This window comes from Triticum dicoccoides, chromosome 1A (genome assembly GCF_002162155.2).
Source record: "Triticum dicoccoides isolate Atlit2015 ecotype Zavitan chromosome 1A, WEW_v2.0, whole genome shotgun sequence".
Lineage (NCBI taxonomy): Eukaryota > Viridiplantae > Streptophyta > Magnoliopsida > Poales > Poaceae > Triticum > Triticum dicoccoides.
Window position 1 is genome coordinate 543,213,535 of NC_041380.1, and position 23,486 is coordinate 543,237,020.

Here is a 23,486-nt window from a genome sequence, read left to right on the forward strand (position 1 = left end):
CTCATATGTTCTGCGACGTTTTAAAAACGTCTTTGGTGCCACAATTCTAAACCGTTAGTATTACGCACTGAACTATCACGTACTGATCAAAACGTGTATGTCAGATGTTTCCCAACATCTACAGACGACACTTGAGATTCAGCGCACTGAGCGGTGCATTAAGGACATAGCCCTTCTGTGCAGCAACGAGGTCAATCCTCAGTTCACGGACCCAATCCGCATAATTGCTACTGTCAACTCTCAACTAAATTTTCTCTAGGAACATATCTAAAACAGTAGAACCAAAGCGTGAGCTATGACATAATTTGCAAAGACCTTTTGACTACGTTCATGATAATTAAGTTTATCTAATCAAATTATTCAATGAACTCCCACTTTGATAGACATCCCTCTAGTCATCTAAGTGATACATGATCCGAGTCAACTAGGACGTGTCCGATCATCATGTGAGACGGACTAGTCATCATCGGTGAACATCTTCATGTTGATCGTATCCACTATACGACTCATGTTCGACCTTTCGGTCTTCCGTGTTCCGAGGCCATGTCTGTACATGCTAGGCTCGTCAAGTCAATCTAAGTGTTTCGCATGTGTAAATCTGGCTTACACCCGTTGTATGCGAACGTTAGAATCTATCACACCCAATCATCACGTGGTGCTTCAAAACAACGAACCTTCGCAACGGTGCACAGTTAGGGGGAACACTTTTCTTGAAATTTCAGCGAGGGATCATCTTATTTATGCTACCGTCGTTCTAAGCAAATAAGATGTAAACATGACAAACATCACATGCAAATCATAAAGTGACATGATATGGCCAATATCATCTTGTGCCTTTTGATCTCCATCTTCGAGGTGTGGCATGATCACCTTCATCACCGGCATGACACCATGATCTCCATCATCATGATCTCCATCATCGTGTCTTCATGAAGTTGCCTCGCCAACTATTACTTCTACTACTATGGCTAACGGTTAGCAGTAAAGTAAAGTAATTACATGGCGTTTTCATTGACACGCATGTCATAAATAAATTAAGACAACTCCTATGGCTTCTGTCGGTTGTCATACTCATCGACATGCAAGTCGTGATTCCTATTACAAGAACATGATCAATCTCATACATCACATATATCATTCATCACATCCTTTTGGCCATATCACATCACATAGCATACTCTGCAAAAACAAGTTAGACGTCCTCTAATTGTTGTTTGCATGTTTTACGTGGCTGCTATGGGTTTCTAGCAAGAACGTTTCTTACCTACGCAAAGACCACAACGTGATATGCCAATTGCTATTTACCCTTCATAAGGACCCTTTTCATCGAATCCGATCCGACTAAAGTGGGAGAGACAGACACCCGCCAGCCACCTTATGCATCAAGTGCATGTCAGTCGGTGGAACCAGTCTCACGTAAGCGTACGTGTAAGGTCGGTCCGGGCCGCTTCATCCCACAATGCCACCGGATCAAGATAAGACTAGTAACAGTAAGCAAATTGAACAAATCATCGCCCACAACTGCTTTGTGTTCTACTCGTGCATAGAATCTACGCATAGACCTAGCTCATGATGCCACTGTAGGGAACGTAGCAATAATTCAAAATTTTCCTACGTGTCACCAAGATCAATCTAGGATATACTAGCAACGAGAGAGAGGAAGTGCATCTTCATACCCTTGAAGATCGCTAAGCGGAAGCGTTCAAGAGAACGGGGTTGATGGAGTCGTACTCGTCGTGATCCAAATCACCGATGATCCTAGCGCCGAACGGACGGCACCTCCACATTCAACACACGTACGGAACGGAGAGACGTCTCCTCCTTCTTGATCCAGCAAGGGGAGAGGAGAGGTTGATGGAGATCCAGCAGCACGACGGCGTGGTGGTGGAAGCAGCGGGATCTCGGCAGGGCTTCGCTAAGCACCAACGAGAGGGAGAGGGAGGCGCCAGGGACTTGGGTACGGCTGCCCTCCCTCCCCCCACTATATATAGGGCCCCTAGGGGGCGCCGGCCCTAGGAGATCCAATCTCCAAGGGGGGCGGCGGCCAAGGGGGGGACTTGCCCCCCAAGTCAGGTGGTGCGCCCCCACCCCTAGGGTTTCCAACCCTAGGCGCAGGGGGAGGCCCATGGGGGGCGCACCAGCCCACCAGGGGCTGGTTCCCCTCCCACTTCAGCCCATGGGGCCCTCCGGGATAGGTGGCCCCACCTGGTGGATCCCTGGGACCCTTTCGGTGGTCCCGGTACAACACCGATTACCCCCGAAACTTTTTCGATGACCGAAACTGGACTTCCTATATATAAATCTTCACCTCCAGACCATTCCGGAACTCCTCGTGACGTCCGCGATCTCATCCGGGACTCCGAACAACTTTCGGGTTACCGCATACTAATATCTCTACAACCCTAGCGTCACCGAACCTTAAGTGTGTAGACCCTACGGGTTCGGGAGACACACAGACATGACCGAGACGACTCTCCGGTCAATAAGCAACATCGGGATCTGGATATCCATGTTCTCTCCCACATGTTCCATGATGATCTCATCGGATGAACCACGATGTCGAGGATTCAATCAATCTCGTATACAATTCCCTTTGTCAATCGGTACGATACTTGCCCGAGATTCGATCGTCGGTATCCCGATACCTCGTTCAATCTCGTTACCGGCAAGTCTCTTTACTCGTTCCGTAACACATCATCCCGTGATCAACTCCTTGGTCACATTGTGCACATTATGATGATGTCCTACCGAGTGGGCCCAGAGATACCTCTCCGTTACACGGAGTGACAAATCTCAGTCTTGATTCGTGCCAACCCAACAGACACTTTCGGAGATACCCGTAGTGCACCTTTATAGCCACCCAGTTATGTTGTGACGTTTGGTACACCCAAAGCATTCCTACGGTATCCGGGAGTTGCACAATCTCATGGTCTAAGGAAATGATACTTGACATTAGAAAAGTTTTAGCATACGAACTACACGATCTTGTGCTAGGCTTAGGATTGGGTCTTGTCCATCACATCATTCTCCTAATGATGTGATCCCGTTATCAACGATATCCAATGTCCATGGTCAGGAAATCATAACCATCTATTGATCAACGAGCTAGTCAACTAGAGGCTTACTAGGGACATGGTGTTGTCTATGTATCCACACATGTATCCGAGTTTCCTATCAATACAATTCTAGCATGGATAATAAACGATTATCATGAACAAGGAAATATAATAATAACTAATTTATTATTGCCTCTAGGGCATATTTCCAACACACTTTTGGGCCACCAATTAGAGCAATCACAATACTTAATCGTCATTTCATTCCACCACTATAGCTACCTGCTCTGACATTAGCTGCCTGCCCGAGCTTCACTTGGGCTAGCGAATGTTCTGCTACCAGGATTGGATGAATAGAGAATGATTGATATGCTAAACCATGGAAAGTGTTGGGGAGTACTTGCCGATAGGTTCTTGAGAAACATACCGACTTGATTATTGATGGTGGCAACCCCTTGATGTTGGCAAACAACTCCATGTGCCTCTATGATGATATGTGAATTTTTAAAAAGACCTAACCTGCGGACGGATTCCAATCATTACGAATATTAGACATACCCGCAGTGCTTCGAATAGAATGACCATAAATCAATGCTGTCAAATGTTCAAAGTGGCTTGTTAGCATATTCACAGTTAATGAGAACATATTGCCCACTATTGCTTCAAGGAATGACACTAACCATCGCCGCCGGTAATTGATGTGATTACAGTCAGGCAACTGATTGTAGTTGTTTTACCAACTCCATTTGGCCCAAGTAGACAAAATAGCTGGTCCTTCTCAAGGTTCACTCGTAAGCCCTTGTGAGATTTTATTAGGTGCTTAATATCATAGGAAGCAAAGCTTGCTTACTTTTGTGCTAGAAGATCATTGAGAGGTGTGGCACAAGAGGCCTATACGTGGACGCGAAGGGGGCGGCAGTAATTTTTGAATAAGTTGCCAAGGCTAGGACTTGAACTCAAGACCTTAGACTCCGATACCATGTTAAGATGCATGCACTAGACAACGCAGTCAAAAGTTCAAACTGATGGGCCTCTTGAGCCATACTTCTGAGTCTGTTCACGTGTTTACTTTCCGCGTCACACGTGAGAGGGGGTGTTGAAGTGAATATGTGGATTGCCTAGCCCTTTCCATCAATTCGGACTTTTGGTAGCGTTGGCTAGTGCGTGAAGCTTAACAGGTATCATGTTAATTATGGAAAGTATCATTCTTTGGACAGGAGCACCATGTTAATTATCTCTACTATTAAAGGGGAGTCTGCGATCGTGGTGGTACGTCTTGGTTTTGTTTGGTTTCATATGTTTGTTGGTTTCATGTTAATTATGAAAAGTATCATTCTTTGAACCGGAGGATCACGTTAATTATGAAAAGTATCATCAAGTGTTGGACGCGAGGATCAGTAGAATATGCCCCCGTTGCAAACTTGCAATGCATAGGCAATCAACTACTTAACTTAGTGCTGAACAATGAGCAATTCTGATAAATTTGAGAAAATGATGATAGCTACCGCTAATGATCATCTACAACATGGCATCGGCTACAAGGCTCCAGAACACGAAACTGGACTGTAGATGGAACCTTCGGCTTGATGTAAGTTTGGACAGCCACAAGTGCTTTATGGGCTTCAAGAATAATTTTCCTTGGCATACTCAAGCATTTGCCGATTTTGTTGACAGAACAATCAGGCAAGGCAAGCCCTTCCCGTGTGTCCAATACAAGCCACTCGAGCGACGTTGCGGTCTGAACAATATGGCACGTCAGCTCGATCAAGCTCTTCGTGGACGAGAAGCCGTGGATCCTCACATTCTTGAGCTTGTCATGGTTGTGTCCAGGAATCTCCCTTGGCTCCGAGGGATCGGTGGAAGCCGAGACATGCTCCATGTGTAGTTGCCATACCTAAAGATGAAATAATTAGCTTTGATTAGCAGGACCGCCTTGGTCAATATTATATGTTTTGAGTATGAGCTGTAACTTACTTCCAAAATGAAGGTTTCCAAGGAAGGGGAAGCGTCCAAGAAAGATGTCAAAGAGAGATAGTCATAGCTTAGGGAAATGTTTCTCTTGTGAGACGATATTCAAATACTTGAGATGGAGAAATTTGTTGGATATTGGTGTGTCAACCATCTACATAAACTTTGTATGATTAGTAATGTTTCAAGGTTAACTTTTGTGACAGTATATGATTATATTCGCATGCGTATGACTAGTATATAGTCACTTGCAGTTTTAGAGCATACCTCCTTGGGTGAGAATATGACAAGGGATTGAAGGTTTGGCACGCTAGATGCAAGCTTCGCGTGAGTATAACCAATAACGCCAGGACAACCCAATGAACCCATGCATACACTCTTCATTTGCGATGATGCTAGAAGTGACAATTGTACCAGGGAATGACTTTGAAGTGTAAAATGGGTGAGATTTGGAGCTCTGCTCTCCATGGCTCGCAGCTTCTCGCAAAATAACACCTCTAGGCAGTTGAGCCTCAAAAGAAGGCAAGGTACCATCAAGTACCTTATGTTATCACAATGCCCGAGTTGCAACCGCTCCAAAGCAAAAGAACTAGGAAATAAGGGAACCTAACTCATCCCCTGTACTCGGAACAGATTTAATACTGCCAGGCTTCTCAAGCAACCAAGGCCAATTGTGGGACCAAAGGTACAATAAGAAAGGCGAAGGCATCGAATCGACGCTGCATTCCCATGCGATAGTAGTAAGCATGGGAATTCGTACTTGTTATTTACTGGAGATAAATAAAGAATGAGTTCCTCAAGTACTGGTGTAATTCCCTTTTGAAGCCATTTGTCAAGATAACAACGGTCTTTGTCATTGTAATTTGGAGCTCCTAGAAGCTCGAGTGTCTTGATGCCAATGCCTGAGTGGTTTTCAAGAATATGGTCAACTTTGGTAGTAAAAGCTGTTGCTGTTTCAGCATTTTGATGCACATGTCCATCCAAACCAAATGTTGTTTCAGCATTTTGATGCACATGTCCATCCAAACCCAATGTTTCTTCACTGAAAGTGAGGTTGGGAAAGCATCCCCAGGAGAATTTGAAGGCACGAGACACGCAAGCAGCTCGGGCGGCATCTCGGATTGGCATTAGGGAATGTATATGACACCAGATGTCCTACACGCACAAACAGGGAGAAAAGTGTAACGTTAGAACTATGAAGGCATACAGTTAGTTGTACTGGGAAAAGAACAACGATATATCTGTATTGGGCAACAACATTTCACCCTAGGTGCTCTATGCATGATTGACAGTGTACATTTGTGGCGGGTATATTGAGCGATTTAATTGCAAAAGCAAGAAGCCTAGTAAATCCGAAGGTAAATTGAACTTTAGTGGTACATGCAATATATCTGCTATGGTAATACCTTAATCCTCACACACTGGAAGGAGTTAATGAAATAGCTCCGGAAGGTGTGGCCGTGAAAATTCATCTGCTCGACCGCCGTGAGAAGTTTCATCCTTTTCGCAGGTCATGCTATTTATGTCAGCCCGTAAAACAACCGATCCATCTGCAACATAATCTTGCTGGCAGGACGAGTACTTTCTTTTACCCGGCGAAGCAACCGATCCGTCAGCAACCAAATCTTGTTGGCATGCCGAGCCTTTTCTTTTGTTTCGCGAAGCAGTGGATCCATCTGTAGCACACCATGAGCGGTAATGAATAATTAGAACAGACAGTAATGGAAAACGAGTGACCGTAGACTCCAATTTTGTTTCAGTTTAAGTTCAACTTCACTGCAGGAACACTGACAGCTTGTTTCAGTTTTGTAAACAAGTTTGGGAACACTGACGAAACAAAACGGCAATTTTGTTCAAAATAAACTTCTGAATATCGCGGGATCGTTCGTTGCGTCAGAAGCTCCTCGCAGTCTGACTGAGAACTCCAGATATATACACCGGCAGTCGATGGCTTGCTACGAGAGCGGTGGCGGGAAAAAAACAAGGTTCGAGTGAGCTGGGGTTCTCACCACGGGCTGGCTCTTGCTCTTGCTCTTGGTGTGTGGCCATGAGCCGCTCCGACTCCGGGAGCACCATGACACGCCGACGCGTCAAGGATCGACGACACAGCGCGCTCTCCCGATTGCCAAACCTCAGTTTTCGTTTCGAGAATCCAGTCCCGATTCCCCCTTTTCAAGCCACAACAGACGAAGCGAAGCCCGAGGCGGAGATGGCGTCCGCGCCGCCCGGACTATGCCGTGGGCTTTTTTTCTGTGTGTGTGTGTGTGAAATATGCTGTTGGCTTTTTCTTTTTCCTTTCCTTTTTTTCTTTCTTACTGGTTTTCTACGTTTCCTTTTTATTCTTTTTGCTCTTTAAACATATGTCTACATTTTTTTGTGTGCACATTGTACATTTTTCGTACACATCAGAAACATTTTTATACATGTTTACGATGTTTCAAATAATTAGGTACATTTAAAAAAATGATGTATATTTTTTCGTACATGTTGTACATTTTAACAAATTTAATATTTTTAAATACATGATTAATATTTTCTTAAATACATGTTAAAACAGTTTTCAAATACACATTGTGAAGCATTTTTTGAATCACACAAAACAACTTTAAAACTATGCGAATATTTTTTACATTGTATAAAAAATTGAAGGTCAACAACATATTTTTGAAAATGTAAAATACATTTTTAAATGGTCGGAAATTTAGTTTTGAATTACAGAAACATTGTATAACATTTTAAAAATCACATAAATTTTTTAAAAGCCTGTATGTTTTTTAAATATCATGGATATTTTTTTAATACTATCAACATGTTTTTTGCGAAAATACTATCAACATTTTTTAAATAATACTTGTTAATATTTCCCAAATACGCAGTGAATATTTTTTGAATTTAAGTAAATTAATTTTTAGGAATATGTGTATATTAGTATAATATTTTGAATATAAAAAAATAAAAAAAAGTACAAAAAATATGTACGTCAAGTTGGGCTGGCTAATTTAAGGCATCCTTAAGCTGAAGGCATCATTCGTCTAGCACAAAGCAAGACATATCCCCGCCCGATCGAAACCGTGCAAGAAAGGTATGGATGTGCCATTGACTGGTTGGTTTTTTATTGTCTCAAAAAAATTAACTGGTTGGTTTTTTTTGGTATTAACTGGTTGGTTCCTTGATGTTTTTCTGGTGAAGGTTGGGAGGCTATCAGATGACCAGATTACAGTCCACTCTTGAGAAAAGTGACCATTGATACAATCCCGAAGCAACAAATCAACTCGCTGTAACATAATATACTTTTCAACCAACCCTACAATATGTGTCATCACACTTGCCACAAGACAAAAACGACATCATCTTCCATCTATTAATTACCAAGCCCTTAATTAACCACGGCAAACAGGATACCACAATGCTCTAGTACAAACATAATGTACATTACCAGCCTTTCTATACTTACAACCACCCCTGAGATAGTTCACACGAAAATCGGTCGACCTCCTGCGTCAAGCTCATCATCTTGCTGTGGGGACCTGGTTTTCGTCAATGACGTACCCTACAGGGCCTCCGCGGCCGACCGACCCCCTGCGCGAAAGTGAAGGAGGCCTTGTCAGCTCCACATTTGCCGGCACAGGGGTTTCATCAGAGTGGCCAGAGACGCAGAGCGTTCCGCTGTCATCCTGGTCCCAGAACACCTCCACCATGACTCCTCTCGGATGCTCCTCCGTCTCGGTTCCAGGAATGCCCACGAAACGCGCCCCCTTGGGTATCTGCATTCACAAAGTTGGTGAATTCAGAGAGATGTTCACAATGGGCTGAATAAAGACTAGAGGTATCTCCACCATATGATACTGGATGTCAGCTATATGCATCTCAGACAAGTTATCTTTCATGTTCGCAGGTGCAGTTATGTTCCTAGGATTAGTGAGGGAAAACCTGAATTGATGCTCCGGATGACAGGTTAAGAGTCACTAGTGTCCCCTCGGCGGTAGAGCTCTCCAGCTCGGCTTGCTTTGCAATGTTCAGGAAGACTTCTTCAAGTGTCGTGAGACCGAGTTGAATGTCTGATATCCCAAATTCCCTTTCTCTGTCTTGGAGTTCCCCAAAGAACCTCTGTTGGTAAAAAGTACTCTTGTGTCATAAATTCAGTTAATGATGTGTGACATAATTTGGGTGTCAAGGTATTACCGTCAGAAGTGGTTCTTTCTCATGGGGGATGACAAACGTTAAGAATGTCCTGCTTTCCTCTTTCGAGTCCACATCAAGCCTCTGTTTCAGAAACATTTTTTGCGGTTTAACATTTCCGCATAATAAGAGAAACGAATCTGAATGACATTTAGTTTAAGGATGAGACACATACTTCCTTGAAGAATGATTTGACAGATTCTATGTTAGGATTAACTGCGGCCTCTGCATCACCGTTGATGTTAGGGCTCTGTGTGTGACCATTTCCTGAGAAATTCACATTAGCGATGTACCCAGTTCCAAATTTCGACTTCAGCCTTATTGAAGTGCCGATACACCGCAATCTCCCCTTTGCCATGATAGCGATTCTGTCACTTAAGATGTCAGCTTCCTCCATTGAATGTGTGGTCAATACAATGGCTCTTCCCTTCTTTGCCTCCTCGATGATGTCCCAGACATGCCTCCTTGTTATTGGATCCATGCCAGTTGTCTGTGTAGGATATAAATGGTTAGATTAACATGTTGCATTTTATGTGTAGCAAGTGAACCGATGAAAATCTGACAGGTCTCTACCGGCTCATCAAGAAACACCAATTTTGGGTCACCAATTAGAGCAATCGCAACACTTAACCGCCGTTTCATTCCACCACTGTAGCTACCTGCTCTAACATTAGCTGCCTGGCTGAGCTTCACTTGGGCTAGTGACTGTTCTGCTACCTGCATTGGATGAACAGAGAAAGATTAATATGCAAAACAATGGAGAGTGTTGGGGAGTAGTTGTCTATAGGTTCTTAAGAAACATACCGACTTGATTGTTGATGATGGCAACCCCTTGATGCTGGCAAACAACTCCATGTGCTCCTTAGCCGTCAATGCATCCCATAGGATGTCAAACTGCAAAGCAAACATATTTATCTTCCATTAAAACTGGACAGCGCCTGCATGATAATATGTGAATGAATGTTTAAAAGACCAACCTGCGGACAGACTCCAATCATTCTGCGAATATTAGACATACCCGCAGAGCTTCGAACGGAATGACCATAAATCAAAGCTGTCACATGTTCAAAGTGGCTTGTTAGCATATTCATAGTTACTGATAACATATCATATCACCAACCATTGCTGCAGGGAAGGAATGACACTGACCATCGCCGCCGGTAATTGGTGTGATACCAGTCAGGCAACTGATTGTAGTTGTTTTACCAGCTCCATTTGGGCCAAGAAGACAAAATAGCTGGTCCTTCTCAAGGTTAACCCATAAGCCCTGGTGAGATTTATTAGGTGGTTAATATCATAGGAACCAAAGCTTGCTTGCTTTTAGTACTAGACTAGAAGATCACTGAGAGCTCACTTTGACAGAATGGAATGGCTTAGTTGTTTTGCACTTGCAGCAACCCATATTAAAACTTCCTGGATAGGTTTTCCGCAAGCCGCGTATTTGAACCGCAACACCAGGATCTACCTCATTGCCTGCAGCTTGTTCTTTTACTAGATTTTCCTCGGTAAGAACATCCTCATCAGTAGGGCTAGCATCATCAGCCGGCCGGTTCGAACCAAAACAGCTACAAAGGCCTCCCTCTGGAGTGGATCAATCAGATTAATGAGTATCGTTACATAATACAGCTAAAAACATGGTGAAGAACTACTGCACACTTAAATAAACTCTGACCTCGCATCTTGCCTCCTTTCCCTGTCCAGTATGAAGGCGTCAGAAAGTAAAACACTGACTTTCTAACACCATTGACATTTGGAATTATGTTGTCGAAGTAGATCGCCAGGATAAACCACAAGAAAAATGTGGAGATGAGCCATATGTAGATGTCATCCTGACAGATGTTTGCAAACAATCAGGGATTTAAGTTGCATAAGCACTAAAAGTAAATACCTGCTAATGAGCAAAGTTTTGTACATACTACTGTAATGACGCAGTCCGTCTCAAAGGATTGGCACGTTTTACGCTGGTTCCAGCTAATACCTTTGTCTTCTGGAGTTGCTGTTGCCTTACCTAGAATATTGAGGGCTTGGGCAAAAACATTAGGAGGAAAGAAGGACCATATTGTCCGGTAGTACGCCTCATAGGTATTTGAATATGGGAACCCGAAGGTTGTAACAAGCTGCACAAGCAAGTAACCAAGGGGTTTGCTTATTTTCTGACAACTTGAAATACTGTATCTGTAAGATGATGATTAAGCAAGCATTACCTGTGTCAAGAATCCAATGATGAATATTGCAAATCCAACAGTAGTAGCTGATGCTGCTTTTGCTACAAATGTGGATATCATGAAAGCAAAACCAAGCTGCAGAAATTATCATGAAGAAGACTGTTAAGGAAAAAAGAAAAAAAAACATTTGTCTGCAGATTCTGATAGAAATTCAGAAAATTAATAAACAAAATTCATTCATGGAAGCATGATATTTATCTATATTTAACACTCCAAATAGAGACAAGCAAAACAAGCATACCGATCAGTATATATAGCTTACCATGTTCAGTTGGAAGAGGAAGAATAGGATGAATAAGATTCCAAAGCTATTGTTCAGGAAGAAGTCAAACTGGAACATCATCCCAAAGAGCACCGTGAAAAGTGCTGAGAGTAATGTAAGCAAGGCCTCCCAGGTAAGCCATGATAACCAATAAGCCGATTCATAGAGACCCATGATAGACATAGCCTGTGAATGGTACCAAACTTAATAGTGATGCCAAGCATGAAGCCATAAAAACCTCGACAAAAAAAAAGATACACAAATCGTAGCATGCAGATGGAGAGACGGAAAAAGCTTGAACCTGACGAAGTTTAAGTTCTTTCTCTGTAACCAAGGCACTGATTTGGAAAACAAATCCAAACATTGCAATGGCAAGGAAGAAAGTTGGCCCTGCTTGGGCAATTGTAGAGAAGGTTTCAGTTGCTGGGTGAGCAAATTCCTTGAATCCCACAGTCCAGCTAAAATTTGGATCTGTCAATCATGAAATTTACTGTTATTCCCAAGTACTACTATAAAATGGAAGCAACACTTATTTATGCTGCATACATATAATCTGAAAATTGTTGCCAAAGGATATGAAAAGTGTGGTACTACATACTAATTGGTACGCGTGAAACAAAAGCATTCCTTAAAATACCACAGAAGCAGCAATACCTCCAAGAATCAGCCTTGCCATTTCTCTCTCAGCTGCAACTTGAAGCGGTATCTGGAACTTGAAGGTGGGGTCCTCATATGTTCCTCTTCGAGCTACTGGAGTGGAGTTTGTCTGAATACCATACGACATCTGGGTGGCATTTATATCTTGAAAATGCAAAGCGCCAGGGCAGCGCATCGGGTTTGCAAATAGCCAAGCATCGACTTCATCTGGAGTGCTAAAACCTAAGACCTGAGAAACTCACCATGAAACAATTTAGGTAGCATGTACTGTCGCATATCGAGTAATAAACAATTCAAGGGTGACCTGCAAAGTTGTTTGAGTAACCCTGAAGAAACTCAAGAACTTTAACTAGTCCACATGCTATAGGTTGCAGTTTATCACAAAATTCAAATTTATTCAACTGACAGTAAACTATTAGTTAAAATTTATTTTATCCCGAATACCATCCTTAATTTATTCAAGTTGTGTATGAAAAATAATGAAAAGCTTCAGCAGCTGAATTGAAGTATACTACTGTATTTCAGACCACAGTACAGAGGAAAACAGGGCCTGTACATTAGTTGATTTGACCATTACATTCAATTAACAAGAGGTTGTGGTTGCATTTAAAAATGTTTGCAAAGAAAACATATTATTTTTGAAAAATAAACCAACACCACTCTTTGATATCATCGTCTCTTCTGTGCTAAAGCAAGCATATTTTCAGTTAGATTCAAATCTACATTCACACCGTCTTCGTTTCCAAGGAAAGACATTGTGTACTCAGATAAATAAATTAAACTGTGGCACGAAAATGACATCAAAGTCATCTAAGACAAGCCAGAACTGAATTTGGCTGTTCCAGGTAGACCTGCATGCATCCAAGTAGAAACAAAATAGGCTCTTTTCCCCCAACATTTTCTTAGGAAAAATCGCAAAATTCTGGCATCCAAAGTGGGTGCCCACCGTTTGGTTGGAGTGCGGTGGTAAGCCAAATGGAAGCAAACCACATAGCGACATTGTCAACATCAAACCCAAATGATGATCTAAGTTCAACATCAAATCAGCGAATCTCCTCAAAAAGGCTTGAAGGATATATATAAATTAAAAAATTGACGTCGCACATAAGCCGGTCCTCCACCAAAATCAAGTTTTCACCCAATAAGAAAGTTAAAATCTGTCTGTACCGAGCAGTAAAAAAACTGAAAACCTTCAGACCTGGGACCAAACCACAATGCTACTACATGAGTCCAAACAGTTCAGTCTGACGACCTCATGGAGCGGTTAAAATCAACTCAGTTCCTCAAAATAATTCAGGCAGTTTTCTCTCGACAAGAACGCACGGAGAATTTCGACCCCCCTCACCGAAAAAACCCCCAAATCGTCACGCTAAACGTGCGAGCAACCAACTCCGCGGCACGAAGACCGGCCGAACGCACGCCGCGAAATTAATCCACCACGAATAATTGCGCGCAGAGTCAAACCGATGACTGGAAAAACAAAAAAACAGAGGAATCAAATCTCTGACCTTCTCGGCGGGGATCGTCCGGCCGGGGTTGTTCCTGCGGATGGCGTCGACGAGCGCCGAGACGCGGGCGCTGCCGCCGCCGCTCCAGAGGAAGTCGTAGCAGGGGGTCTTGACGAAGAACTTGTCCTCGCAGGGCGGGATGGGCGGCGCGACGAGCGCCTTGGGGTCGCGCACGTTCTGGTAGGCGGTGGTGTAGGAGAAGCGGGAGCGGACGGCGCGGTCGATGCAGAAGATGAGGAAGATGAAGAGGAGGGAGGAGAGCAGCTGCAGCGCCGACGAGCGCCGGTGGCGCCAGGCGAGCGCCGCGTTCTTGCGGAGCAGGGAGCGGTACTGCTGCCACGCCAGCGCCGGCCCGCTCAGGAGCTCCATCGGGGGTGGAGGTGGGGGTGGACTGGGGGCGGAGGAGTTCGAGTTCCCTGGGTCTCCGAGAATGGTTTGGGTATTTATTAGGGGGGCGACTGAAAACGGCCGGAAAACTGGAGGAGAGGCAGCCGCGCCGGACTGTCCTCCTGTCCTAGCTGTGTTCCTCAGTTTTTAACACCGGCCACCGTAGAGGACGGGGCGTCGACCTGTTGGCTGGGTAGCTGACGTTGCTGCCAGCCCATCCGAGTTCGAGTCTTGGCACGGATACATGGTGTTTACGAAGTTTTTTCTATAAAGAAAAGCCAATGAGGATTGGTCCTTGGGTTGGTCTCATTTTTTTAACACCAGCCACCGTGGTGAGTATCGCACACAAGATATGCAGGAAATTAGTGTACTCCCTCCGTTTCTTTTTTACTCTGTATGTATGAGATTTGTGTTAAGTCAAACTTTGCAAATTTATATTTAAAATATCAACATTTACAATACTAGATAATGTAATATGAAACTAAATTCCATATTGAATCTAGTAATAGCAATTTGGTATTGTGAATGTTGATACTTTGATCTATAAGTTTGGTCAAATACTTCCTCCGTTCCATAGTAAGTGTTGTAATTCTAAACTAAGCTTGAACTAATCTTAGTTTAAAACTGCGACGTTTATTTTGGATTGGAGAGAGTACAATTTATACAGTCCTCTCGTTTCTATTTACTCTGTATTAGTTCCGATATAACTCAAAGTTTATAGAGTTTGATCAAGTTTACAGAACATATTATACCCTTTCACAATAATGAATGCCCCCATCTGTATCAAAATATAAGACCTTCTTTTGACACTACCGTAGTGTCAAACATATATGATGTGAAAATATATTCTATGATCATTGTAACGGTATTGATTTGATATCGTGGATGTTAACATTTATTTTATATACTTCATCAACGTTTGACTTGAGACAAAGATAATATGCAAAGTAAATAATTCGCCCCAAAATATAAGGTGTGTTATTTTTTTAAGTCAAATATGTGCATGTTTGACCAAGTTTTGAGTACAATACCAAACTTTTATCACTAGATCCACCATGAAAAGTACTTTCATATTTTATTTATTGTGTATTGTAGATGCTTATATTTTATTCTAAAATCTTGGTCAAACATGCATAAGTTTGACTTGCGTCAAAACTGACGCACCTTATATTTTGGAACGAATGGAGTACTATTGGTTGTTATTTAAGATAATCTCATTTAGTTACTATTATGGATACTCCATTGTTGCGGGTATAAATTGGATTCTGGGGATTCATGAAGATATCTCTCACAATAAATACATACTATCCTACCAAAGCATGCATCATTAAATTAGTACTCCATGTATTACTCTTTGCATTCCTTAATGTAGTGTATATGTTTTTAAGATAAATTTTGTAAATTTGATCCGACAAGTTGGGAGTTGAGTCACCGGTGTTGGAGGTGGATGATCTAGATGCGATGTCTAGATTAGATCTACTGAAGAGCTATTCTACGCTTCTAGCAATTCTGGAGTGAGCATAATTGGTTTGATGCCAACATTTGGCATTGCCAACATTCGGCAAAATCATAAGTTGCCAAAAGTTGGCAACTTTTTATGAGATTGACAAGAAAATTTGGTAGCCAACCAATCGCTAGCCAGCATTTGGCATTTGCCAAATATTGGCATGCCAACTTTTGGCACCAAACCAATTATGCTCTTCCCTTCCCTTCTCTTGTTTGGTCGGGACCCTTATATAGGGCTCTTGGTCGGGTCCAGACCCTTATATAGTGCTCTTGGTTGGGGCCATCGTCCTCTGTCTCGATCTTCTTGGCATACAAGCATTAGACTTCTCTATGTCTAGTAACTGCATGCGTTCTTTAAAGGAAACTAGGGGTGTCACGTTTGAGGAATTGGTCATCCAGGCACGACCCTCCCATACCGTGCACAAGCGGGAACATACGACCCACAATATAACATCTGATGCATAGGTAAGTGTTGAACCCACTCCCCCTCGATAAGCCCCCCCCCCAACCCAATCAGTATGTGTAATGAGACCACGGGTGAGTTGCCAAGTCCTTCACGTTGTCTTGTCATCGACAGGTGACTTGTTCCATGTTTACCCGGCCTTAGTCTAACACATTGTCTTTGTTAGACTGCTCGTCTGCCTCGCATTCCACCGTCACGTGGCTTTTTCCCTAAGAGACGTGAATTACGGGTGGTGCGCCTTTTGCCGCCTCGATCTGCCCTACGCTTTTATCACTCATCGTTTTAGCTTTTGAGGATGTGTGGGGATGAGGCTTTATATTCTTCTTCTTTTATCCATCAGGAGATTATCACCCTGCCCCACCTTATTTAGATGCCATAGACAAGAAAAAAACCTCATGGGTCCTAAGAAAATTGTTTTGAGGGGAAAATCTATCCTCCAAGAGAAAGGGAAGACTCCAATGGGGCACCCCTTGGTTGTTGAACAAAGAACAACTCTACCAAAGTCGCCATATCGGCTCGATCGGCATAATAACCGCCAATATGGTGTTTTGACCTAAAAGGTCACTTTAGCAGAGTTGACATCCGGACCGAGTCGCCATAATTTATGGAGGGCACTCCATATCGAGCCTACAAGCCTCCATATTTTGGAGACTGAGGGCGCTGGTTTGGAGGGCATTCCATCCGTCAACCGCTTGCGCCGGAAGGAATGTTTCAGGTCCCTCCTTAGGCTCCCGCGCCGGTCATCTCCTCTCCTTCCCCTTCTCTCTACTTCATGCCCACCAAAATTAGCACCTCGCTGCCCGGCAACCCGGAATCGGCACCCAATCACCAGAATCGATACCCCACCATCGGAACGAGATCCTCTGACTTAGATCGATCTACTGCCGAGGGAAGTAGTACGCGTTGCGCCGTCCGTTGGCGATCTGACGACTCGCTGTGAGGTGCGCTCTTTCCTTCTCTCTCATTCGTGTCCACACGAACACAAGCAGCCCATCCGGCCCAACAGGACGGCACCCATCGATTCATCGCATCAGCTCTCGTCTCGTTAAAAAAAGGAACTCTCGCCTCGCCTTAGGGTTCGCCGGCGGGGAGTAGCAGCTCCGGGAGGACGGGACGCCGCCTAGCCGTGGAGGCGGCAGATAGCCGCCGCTTCGTCCAGGTGTCAGGCCGCCTAGCAGTGGAGGCAGCGGAGCCAGCAGCTGCCTCGTCCAGGGCGCGATGCGTCAGAGCCATCGAGGCCGTGGAGCTGCGGAGCCGGCGCCGTCGAGGCCGTGGAGCTGCCGAGGCCACGAAGCCAACCTCGTCAAGGCTTCTGCGGCCCATCTGCTCTGCTGCTTGTACTGTGTCTTGATGTACTAATGTTTTCAGAGTAAAAAGAGAGAAGCTACAGCAGCATTTTGAATGTTATGATTGAATTACTGTTCTAGTTTGTACTTCTACATTTGCATTGGTCCAACTTGGATGGTACTTGTACATGTGCAGAGTTGAACAGATTTGTATGGAAAATGTTTCTCCTTTCTTGAATGTTTGTTTTGGCTGAAGAATTGTTCCAGTAAATTTGAAAGCATATAACAGGTGTAGTTAAAGAGGATAGCACCTGCTATTGACAATTTGTGAGCATGTCCTTCCAAGAATAAAATGATTTGCAAGTCATAATGCCTGCTTTGGCTGCTGAATGTAAATGAGCATGCATACAGAAATTGCAGGTGCATTGAACAAAATAGATGCCAACCCAGGGAGTATATCTCTGAAATGCATGAAAAAGCTGATTGATCAACTAGAACCTAAACTGAACTGAATGGCCAAATTTCACAAAACCATGCTTGTTTGTGCTCTCATTCAAGTAAATAGCACATGGTTTCCCAAAAACAGTAGCACTTCACCACGACCCAGTAAATAGATCATCTGTAATTGGTCCCTGGAAATTGAATTAAATAAGTAAGTATTTATAAGAATAATTGCCATCCCCTAAATTTGTAGACTAATTATATGGGCAAGATTACCATCAAAAGTTGAGTAAAGCTAAGACTGTCCTTGTAATCTTGAGACTCCTTCATATTGTCCTTGTAAACTATAACATCTGCAACTTGTCCAACCTCTTGTTTCTTCTAATGAAAGAAAATTTGAGGGTTATGAGAATTGATGGGCAAAATATTAACATTGAAAAGACAATAGTTATTTAGAAACATACCTCTTCCTCGAACTGTGATGTAGTTTTGTTTTCTCTCTTTTTCCTAGCCTTGTGCTTCATCTCAAGCCAATTTCTTTTTCGTTTTGCACTTTTTGCTTCGATATCCTTTTTCTTTAGGCGTGCATTAGCCAACAAGTCATTTGGTGGGCTAGCATTTGTGGGAATAGTACATGGGTACCCAAATGTGCTTGTACATGCAGTAATTTTTTCTTCAATCTGCTTACCAAGGATGTCAAGTGTGCTATCTACTAACACGATGCATTCTTGAAAGTTGGCTGCTCGATGTGCCAAATTTTGAAATTTGAGGGACATATATCGGTAGCCAAGAATGGCATCCATATTTGAATTTGCGATTATATTTCTTCCCATGTTGTCTTGTACAGTTCCGCTTCGTACTTCTCGTGACCATCGCTTTAACACATAATGTGCCGGTAGTGACTTGATATTCATCAAATCAAGAATTTTCAGGGCATGACCACATAATATCCCAATTCTATCAAACTGCCAGCAGCTGCACTCAACTGTTTGCTTCAAAGGATCGTCGATAACTTTATACTCCTCCTCATAGGTAAAATCTCCAACAAGATATTCATTACAACCATCCAATGCTTTGGTACAAGCTGATAAGGATATTTCATATTCGCCTTGAAAAGCTTCAAATATACATGGTGTATACAACTTGCTAGCTTGCACCAATATAGGTGGTGGTATCTTCATAAATAATTTAGGCAACTTTTTCCTTGATTCAAATTCTGAATTCAGTTCATTATTCCTTTTCCCTTGCACAACCCTTTCAAAATGCTTAAAGAACCGGATGATATCAAAATCTGCTTTGAAATGGATTTTCAAGTCATTGTTTAAACTCTCACTCAACTGTGTACTTCTCATTCCTAATGTGAAGATGTCCTTCATATAACATTCAACCCATTTTTCCTTTAACTTATATATACTATCCAACCAGGTTTGCTTACTCACCTTTTTCCTCATGAGGTCAAACTTCTGTTCAAATTCTGCAATGTCTTCATACTCAAACATGCACGCGCTAAAATCAGATAGAATACTTGTATCTTCATCCTCCTCTTCATTCTTCTCTTCATTTTTCTCTTTCTTCTTCCCTTTCTTCTTCCCCATTTTCTTCTCTTTTTTGTTCTCTTCATTCAGCTCTTCATCCTTCTCTTCACGTAGATGTTTGACAGCATTTTGCATAATGTGAAAGGTGCATAATCCATGCCATGCTTCTGTAAACACTTCCCCAACTGCCTTTCCCATTGCAACATCTTGATCGGTATAGAATGTTTTAGGCCCCTTTCCTTTATGAGCTATTAGAAAGGCCTCAAACAACCACTTGAAGGATGCAAATGTTTCATCATACATGAGAGCAGCACCAAAAACTACAGTTTCTCTAAAATGGTTGAAACCGACAAACACACCAAAGGGCCTGCTCTCCTTATTTGTTCCAAAAGTAGTGTCAAAACTGACAACATCACCAAAATGTGCATAGTCCATGATCATCTTTGCATCAGCCCAAAATATGTTTGCTATTTGTTCTTCACAATCCATTTGCAATGCATATTGGAATGACGAGTTTTCAGCAATTTTGTCTTGAAAATATTTAAGCACGCTACCTGCTTGACCATATGCCATTTCTCATTGGCGCTTGGTACGCAAGTAGTTCTTGTGATCACGGAGGGTATAACTAAGATTGAGTGATCCACCAACTTGGCGACTAGCCAATTCATGTGCAGCTTTTGGCCCAATTCCTGCATCATCCGCCGTTTCAATTTCAAATGCTTGCAACTCTGAAATTTTCCTTTGTGATACCATTAGGTGCAAGGTTTCTGGCAGGTGTAGTGTGTGATTGTGTTCCAAAACCAACTCAGACACTTTCAGATTTTCCTTCTTTCGATCCATTTTAAGATTCATGTAGACTTGACAATCGGTTCTAGTTTCAGCTCGAGGGCATTTTGTTAAATAATCCCTCTTGTCTTGTGTTCGATGACCCTCATTTGCACAAACAAATCTACATGATGTGACCTTGCCATCTGTTGGCCTTTTGTTTGTGTACCTTTTTCTGACCTCAAATCCTTTTTGTCCACTGTAGGTAAGCCAAAATGCCCAAGCCTCATTTGAATCTCTGAATTCCATGCCAACATGAGGTACCAAACTAGGCAATACAACTCTGTAATGTAAAAGCAACATGAACATTAGACTTGTGGACGTGCATACAAAATGTTGGGGCTAATAGTACTGGAAAAAGATTTCTATAGGAGAATAAGCAAAGAGTAGCGACAATTTGGATAGGAAAATTACTTATCGGAATTAGGATCATGCTGCACTGTATTAGCCTCCTCTTCCATCTCAGTTGCTTCTTCCATCAGAAAAAGGGATGCCTAATTAGATCTTAGCAGGCCGCTTCTTCCATCAGAAAAGGGATGCCTGATCACAGTTCAAGAGGTTGCTTCTTCCATCAGAAAAGGGATATTTGAAGTAATCTGATGGTGAAACTCAGTGTTTTATTCACGTGTTAGATGTCAGAGAAAGGACTATGGAGACTTACTGAGATTGACGAGGAGAGCAGCCGTTCCCGTTGGGCGCCGGGGAACTCCTTCCAATCAACTTGTAGATTGCTTCTTCCGATCAATTAGAAAAGGGAAATTTGATCAATTTCTGTAGTAATCTGATGGTGAAAGTTCAATCAATTTTAGAGTTTCATTCATGTGTTAGATTTCAGAGAAAGGGGACTTACTGAGATTGACGAGACGAGCAGAGCAGTAGTCCCAGCCGGCCGCCGGATCACCTTCCGATTAACTTTGGCGCCGTTTTGTACTCCTGGCTGCTGCTGGTGCCCTTTTTCTGTGGCATCTCGCGCCTTTTTCCCTGGCTTCCCTCGCTAGAGTCAGACTGGGCCGTATGGGCCGTTATTTCTGAGCGAGAAGGATAGCGCAGGCTGTGAACAAGAGAGAAGGAAAGAGCCCACCTCACAGCGAGTCGTCAGATCGCCAACGGACGGCGCAACGCGTACTACTTCCCTCGGCAGTAGATCGATCTAAGTCAGAGGATCTCGTTCCCCACCATCAGAATCGTTGCCCTGTCAATGGCACTCGCTCCGGGGCGGGGCTTCTACCTCGGCTATCTCGTTGATTTTGACGCCCTCACTGGGTATCTCAGTTGCCCCGAGGAAGAAGGTGCTAATGTAACTCTCTCCAGAGAAAGTAACTGCCTATCCATATGGAGCACGCTCCATATGTGTAATGGCGACCGCAAATATTGTGGCTATGCTATTATTACTCTAAGAGACTTCGGGTTCCGTTGTGGCTAGAATCCATTGTTTTGTAAAAGCACTTGGACAAGATGGTTCGGTCGAGGCTCGTTTCCGATGATTACACTTCCTTTCTAGCGGAGGGGCAAATTATTGCTATTCGTTCTGGAGATTGTATGGTGGTTCTGGTTGACCATCTCTCATGTGGCCTCAGATATCTCCTTTCCCCGTTTGCGCTGGAGCGTCCGTGGTGTATGGGATCACACATACCACCTGGCACTAAGGGTTGTTTTGGTTCCCACCATCTTTGTCCCTTCGTGTGAGGATTTTTCCGCCCACCCTCATGGTCTCAAGCTGTTCAGATATCTGTATGGATTGAGGTTGCTCGAGCTTGCGAAGGGGTGAGTTGCCATAGGAGGACAAATGGGATGAGGAGAGATTGTGAGGTTTTATTTCTTATTATTTTTCAAAAGTGATGTTAAGGTGTAAGTGGCAATGTCGGAAAGTATGTAGACAATTTCAATCATGTGTTAGTCAACACACCCAGCCTCCCTCCAATTTTGAGCCTAATTTTGACAAAAACTTGACTTAATAAATTATGAGTTATATGCCACAAAAGATATATCACTGGAAACTTCTTTCGAATATGAATCCAATGATAAACTTTTTGTGGCATTTAACTCATATTTCACTAATATTTTACTAGTTATATTTCTAGTCAAAATTTGACTAGAAATTTCAGGAGGCTGATAGACGACGGGCAGAGCGAGTAGTTGACACGAACTATGAGCCAAAATGTAAATATCCCAATTCTTAATTTCCGTTCAAAGCTATAGCACGTTTGCACATGCACGTATACATGTGCCTATTCACCGCAAATGTTATTTGACGGGGGCTGACTTTTCTAAAGCTGCTTACATTTGCATCCATCATAAGACCAATCATCATACACGTTGTGCATTCCCAAGTCAACTCTTAATCGGCTAAGAAACACCCAGGAAATTGAGCAGCAACACCAGAAATTCTTCATCTCCAAGCAACGCATCGAGCCCGGATTGGTTTGCTACCACATAAATATGTCCTGCTACCTGATTGAGGATCAAAGGGAAAGATCAAACGATTAATAGTCAAATACATTCCGGAGAAAAATATAGTCATTGCTGGCCATGAGCGGATCTCTTAGATCAAACAGTCACTACTATTTCCAAATAAGTTCTTAATTATTTTGAAGAGTAGTGCTTTTCATGGTCAAGTTTGCAAATAGCTTACTTATTTGGAAATTGTGTTTCCGTGGTCAATTTGCAATGGTCAAACAGAGATGAAGTGGGGGCACCAGTGAAATTTCCAGTCAGGTAGTCGTTTTACCAGCTCCACGAAAACACTACTATTCAAAATAATTAAGTATGTTTGACTTATAATAAAAGAACTCAAAATAATTATGTGTACCCTCTTATCACACGTCACACGATAAGTTTTTTAAACTGCACGTCAGACGATAATGTGGCACGGTGACCAAGAACTTACCAGGAGGGGTATACTTGCTCATCAAGTAATTGACCCCGGTTTCCGATGTTTAAATTATGGACGATCAGCGTGAGCAAATTCGGCTGACAAAGCAAAACGTGAGCAGATCGCACCTGGTTATTTGTTTGCTTTCCGGTGTGGCAACGCGTGCGTGCCTTTGTCCTATAGCTGCTTACACGGTGGGCTGAATGAGATCGTGGAACACAGTAAACTCTTTTCACAGAAACCTGCTGCGTCCTTTGGTGCCTCTGTACGTCTTCACGGTTCATCTGCTAGGATTTCTTTGGGACCAAGCAACGCC

The 23,486-nt window shown here is 43.0% G+C and overlaps 1 protein-coding gene across 1 annotated transcript; it reads right to left on the reverse strand.

Moving 5' to 3' along the window:
- Window positions 1-8,280: 8,280 nt before the first annotated feature.
- LOC119287529 (ABC transporter A family member 2-like) lies at window positions 8,281-14,271 on the reverse strand. Its single transcript, XM_037567084.1, has 16 exons — window positions 13,856-14,271; window positions 12,345-12,576; window positions 11,992-12,161; window positions 11,691-11,876; window positions 11,408-11,503; window positions 11,120-11,320; window positions 10,876-11,032; window positions 10,558-10,784; window positions 10,353-10,470; window positions 10,181-10,257; window positions 10,008-10,097; window positions 9,777-9,920; window positions 9,379-9,693; window positions 9,207-9,287; window positions 8,955-9,131; window positions 8,281-8,788 (listed from the first exon to the last, which is right to left on the reverse strand). The coding sequence occupies exons 1-16, from the start codon at window positions 14,222-14,224 to the stop codon at window positions 8,534-8,536; spliced, it is 2,895 nt and encodes a 964-aa protein (XP_037422981.1). The 5' UTR covers window positions 14,225-14,271; the 3' UTR covers window positions 8,281-8,533.
- Between the last annotated feature and the right edge of the window lie 9,215 nt (window positions 14,272-23,486).

Excerpts from the sequence above, each read along its gene's own strand:
- LOC119287529 (XM_037567084.1), bottom strand. The coding sequence starts at position 14,224 with ATGGAGCTCCTGAGCGGGCCGGCGCTGGCGTGGCAGCAGTACCGCTCC. Across the intron at positions 11,321-11,407 it reads TCATTGGATTCTTGACACAG|CTTGTTACAACCTTCGGGTT; the intron begins GTAATGCTTGCT and ends TTGCTTGTGCAG. Across the intron at positions 9,132-9,206 it reads AGAAAGAACCACTTCTGACG|AGGTTCTTTGGGGAACTCCA; the intron begins GTAATACCTTGA and ends TTTTACCAACAG.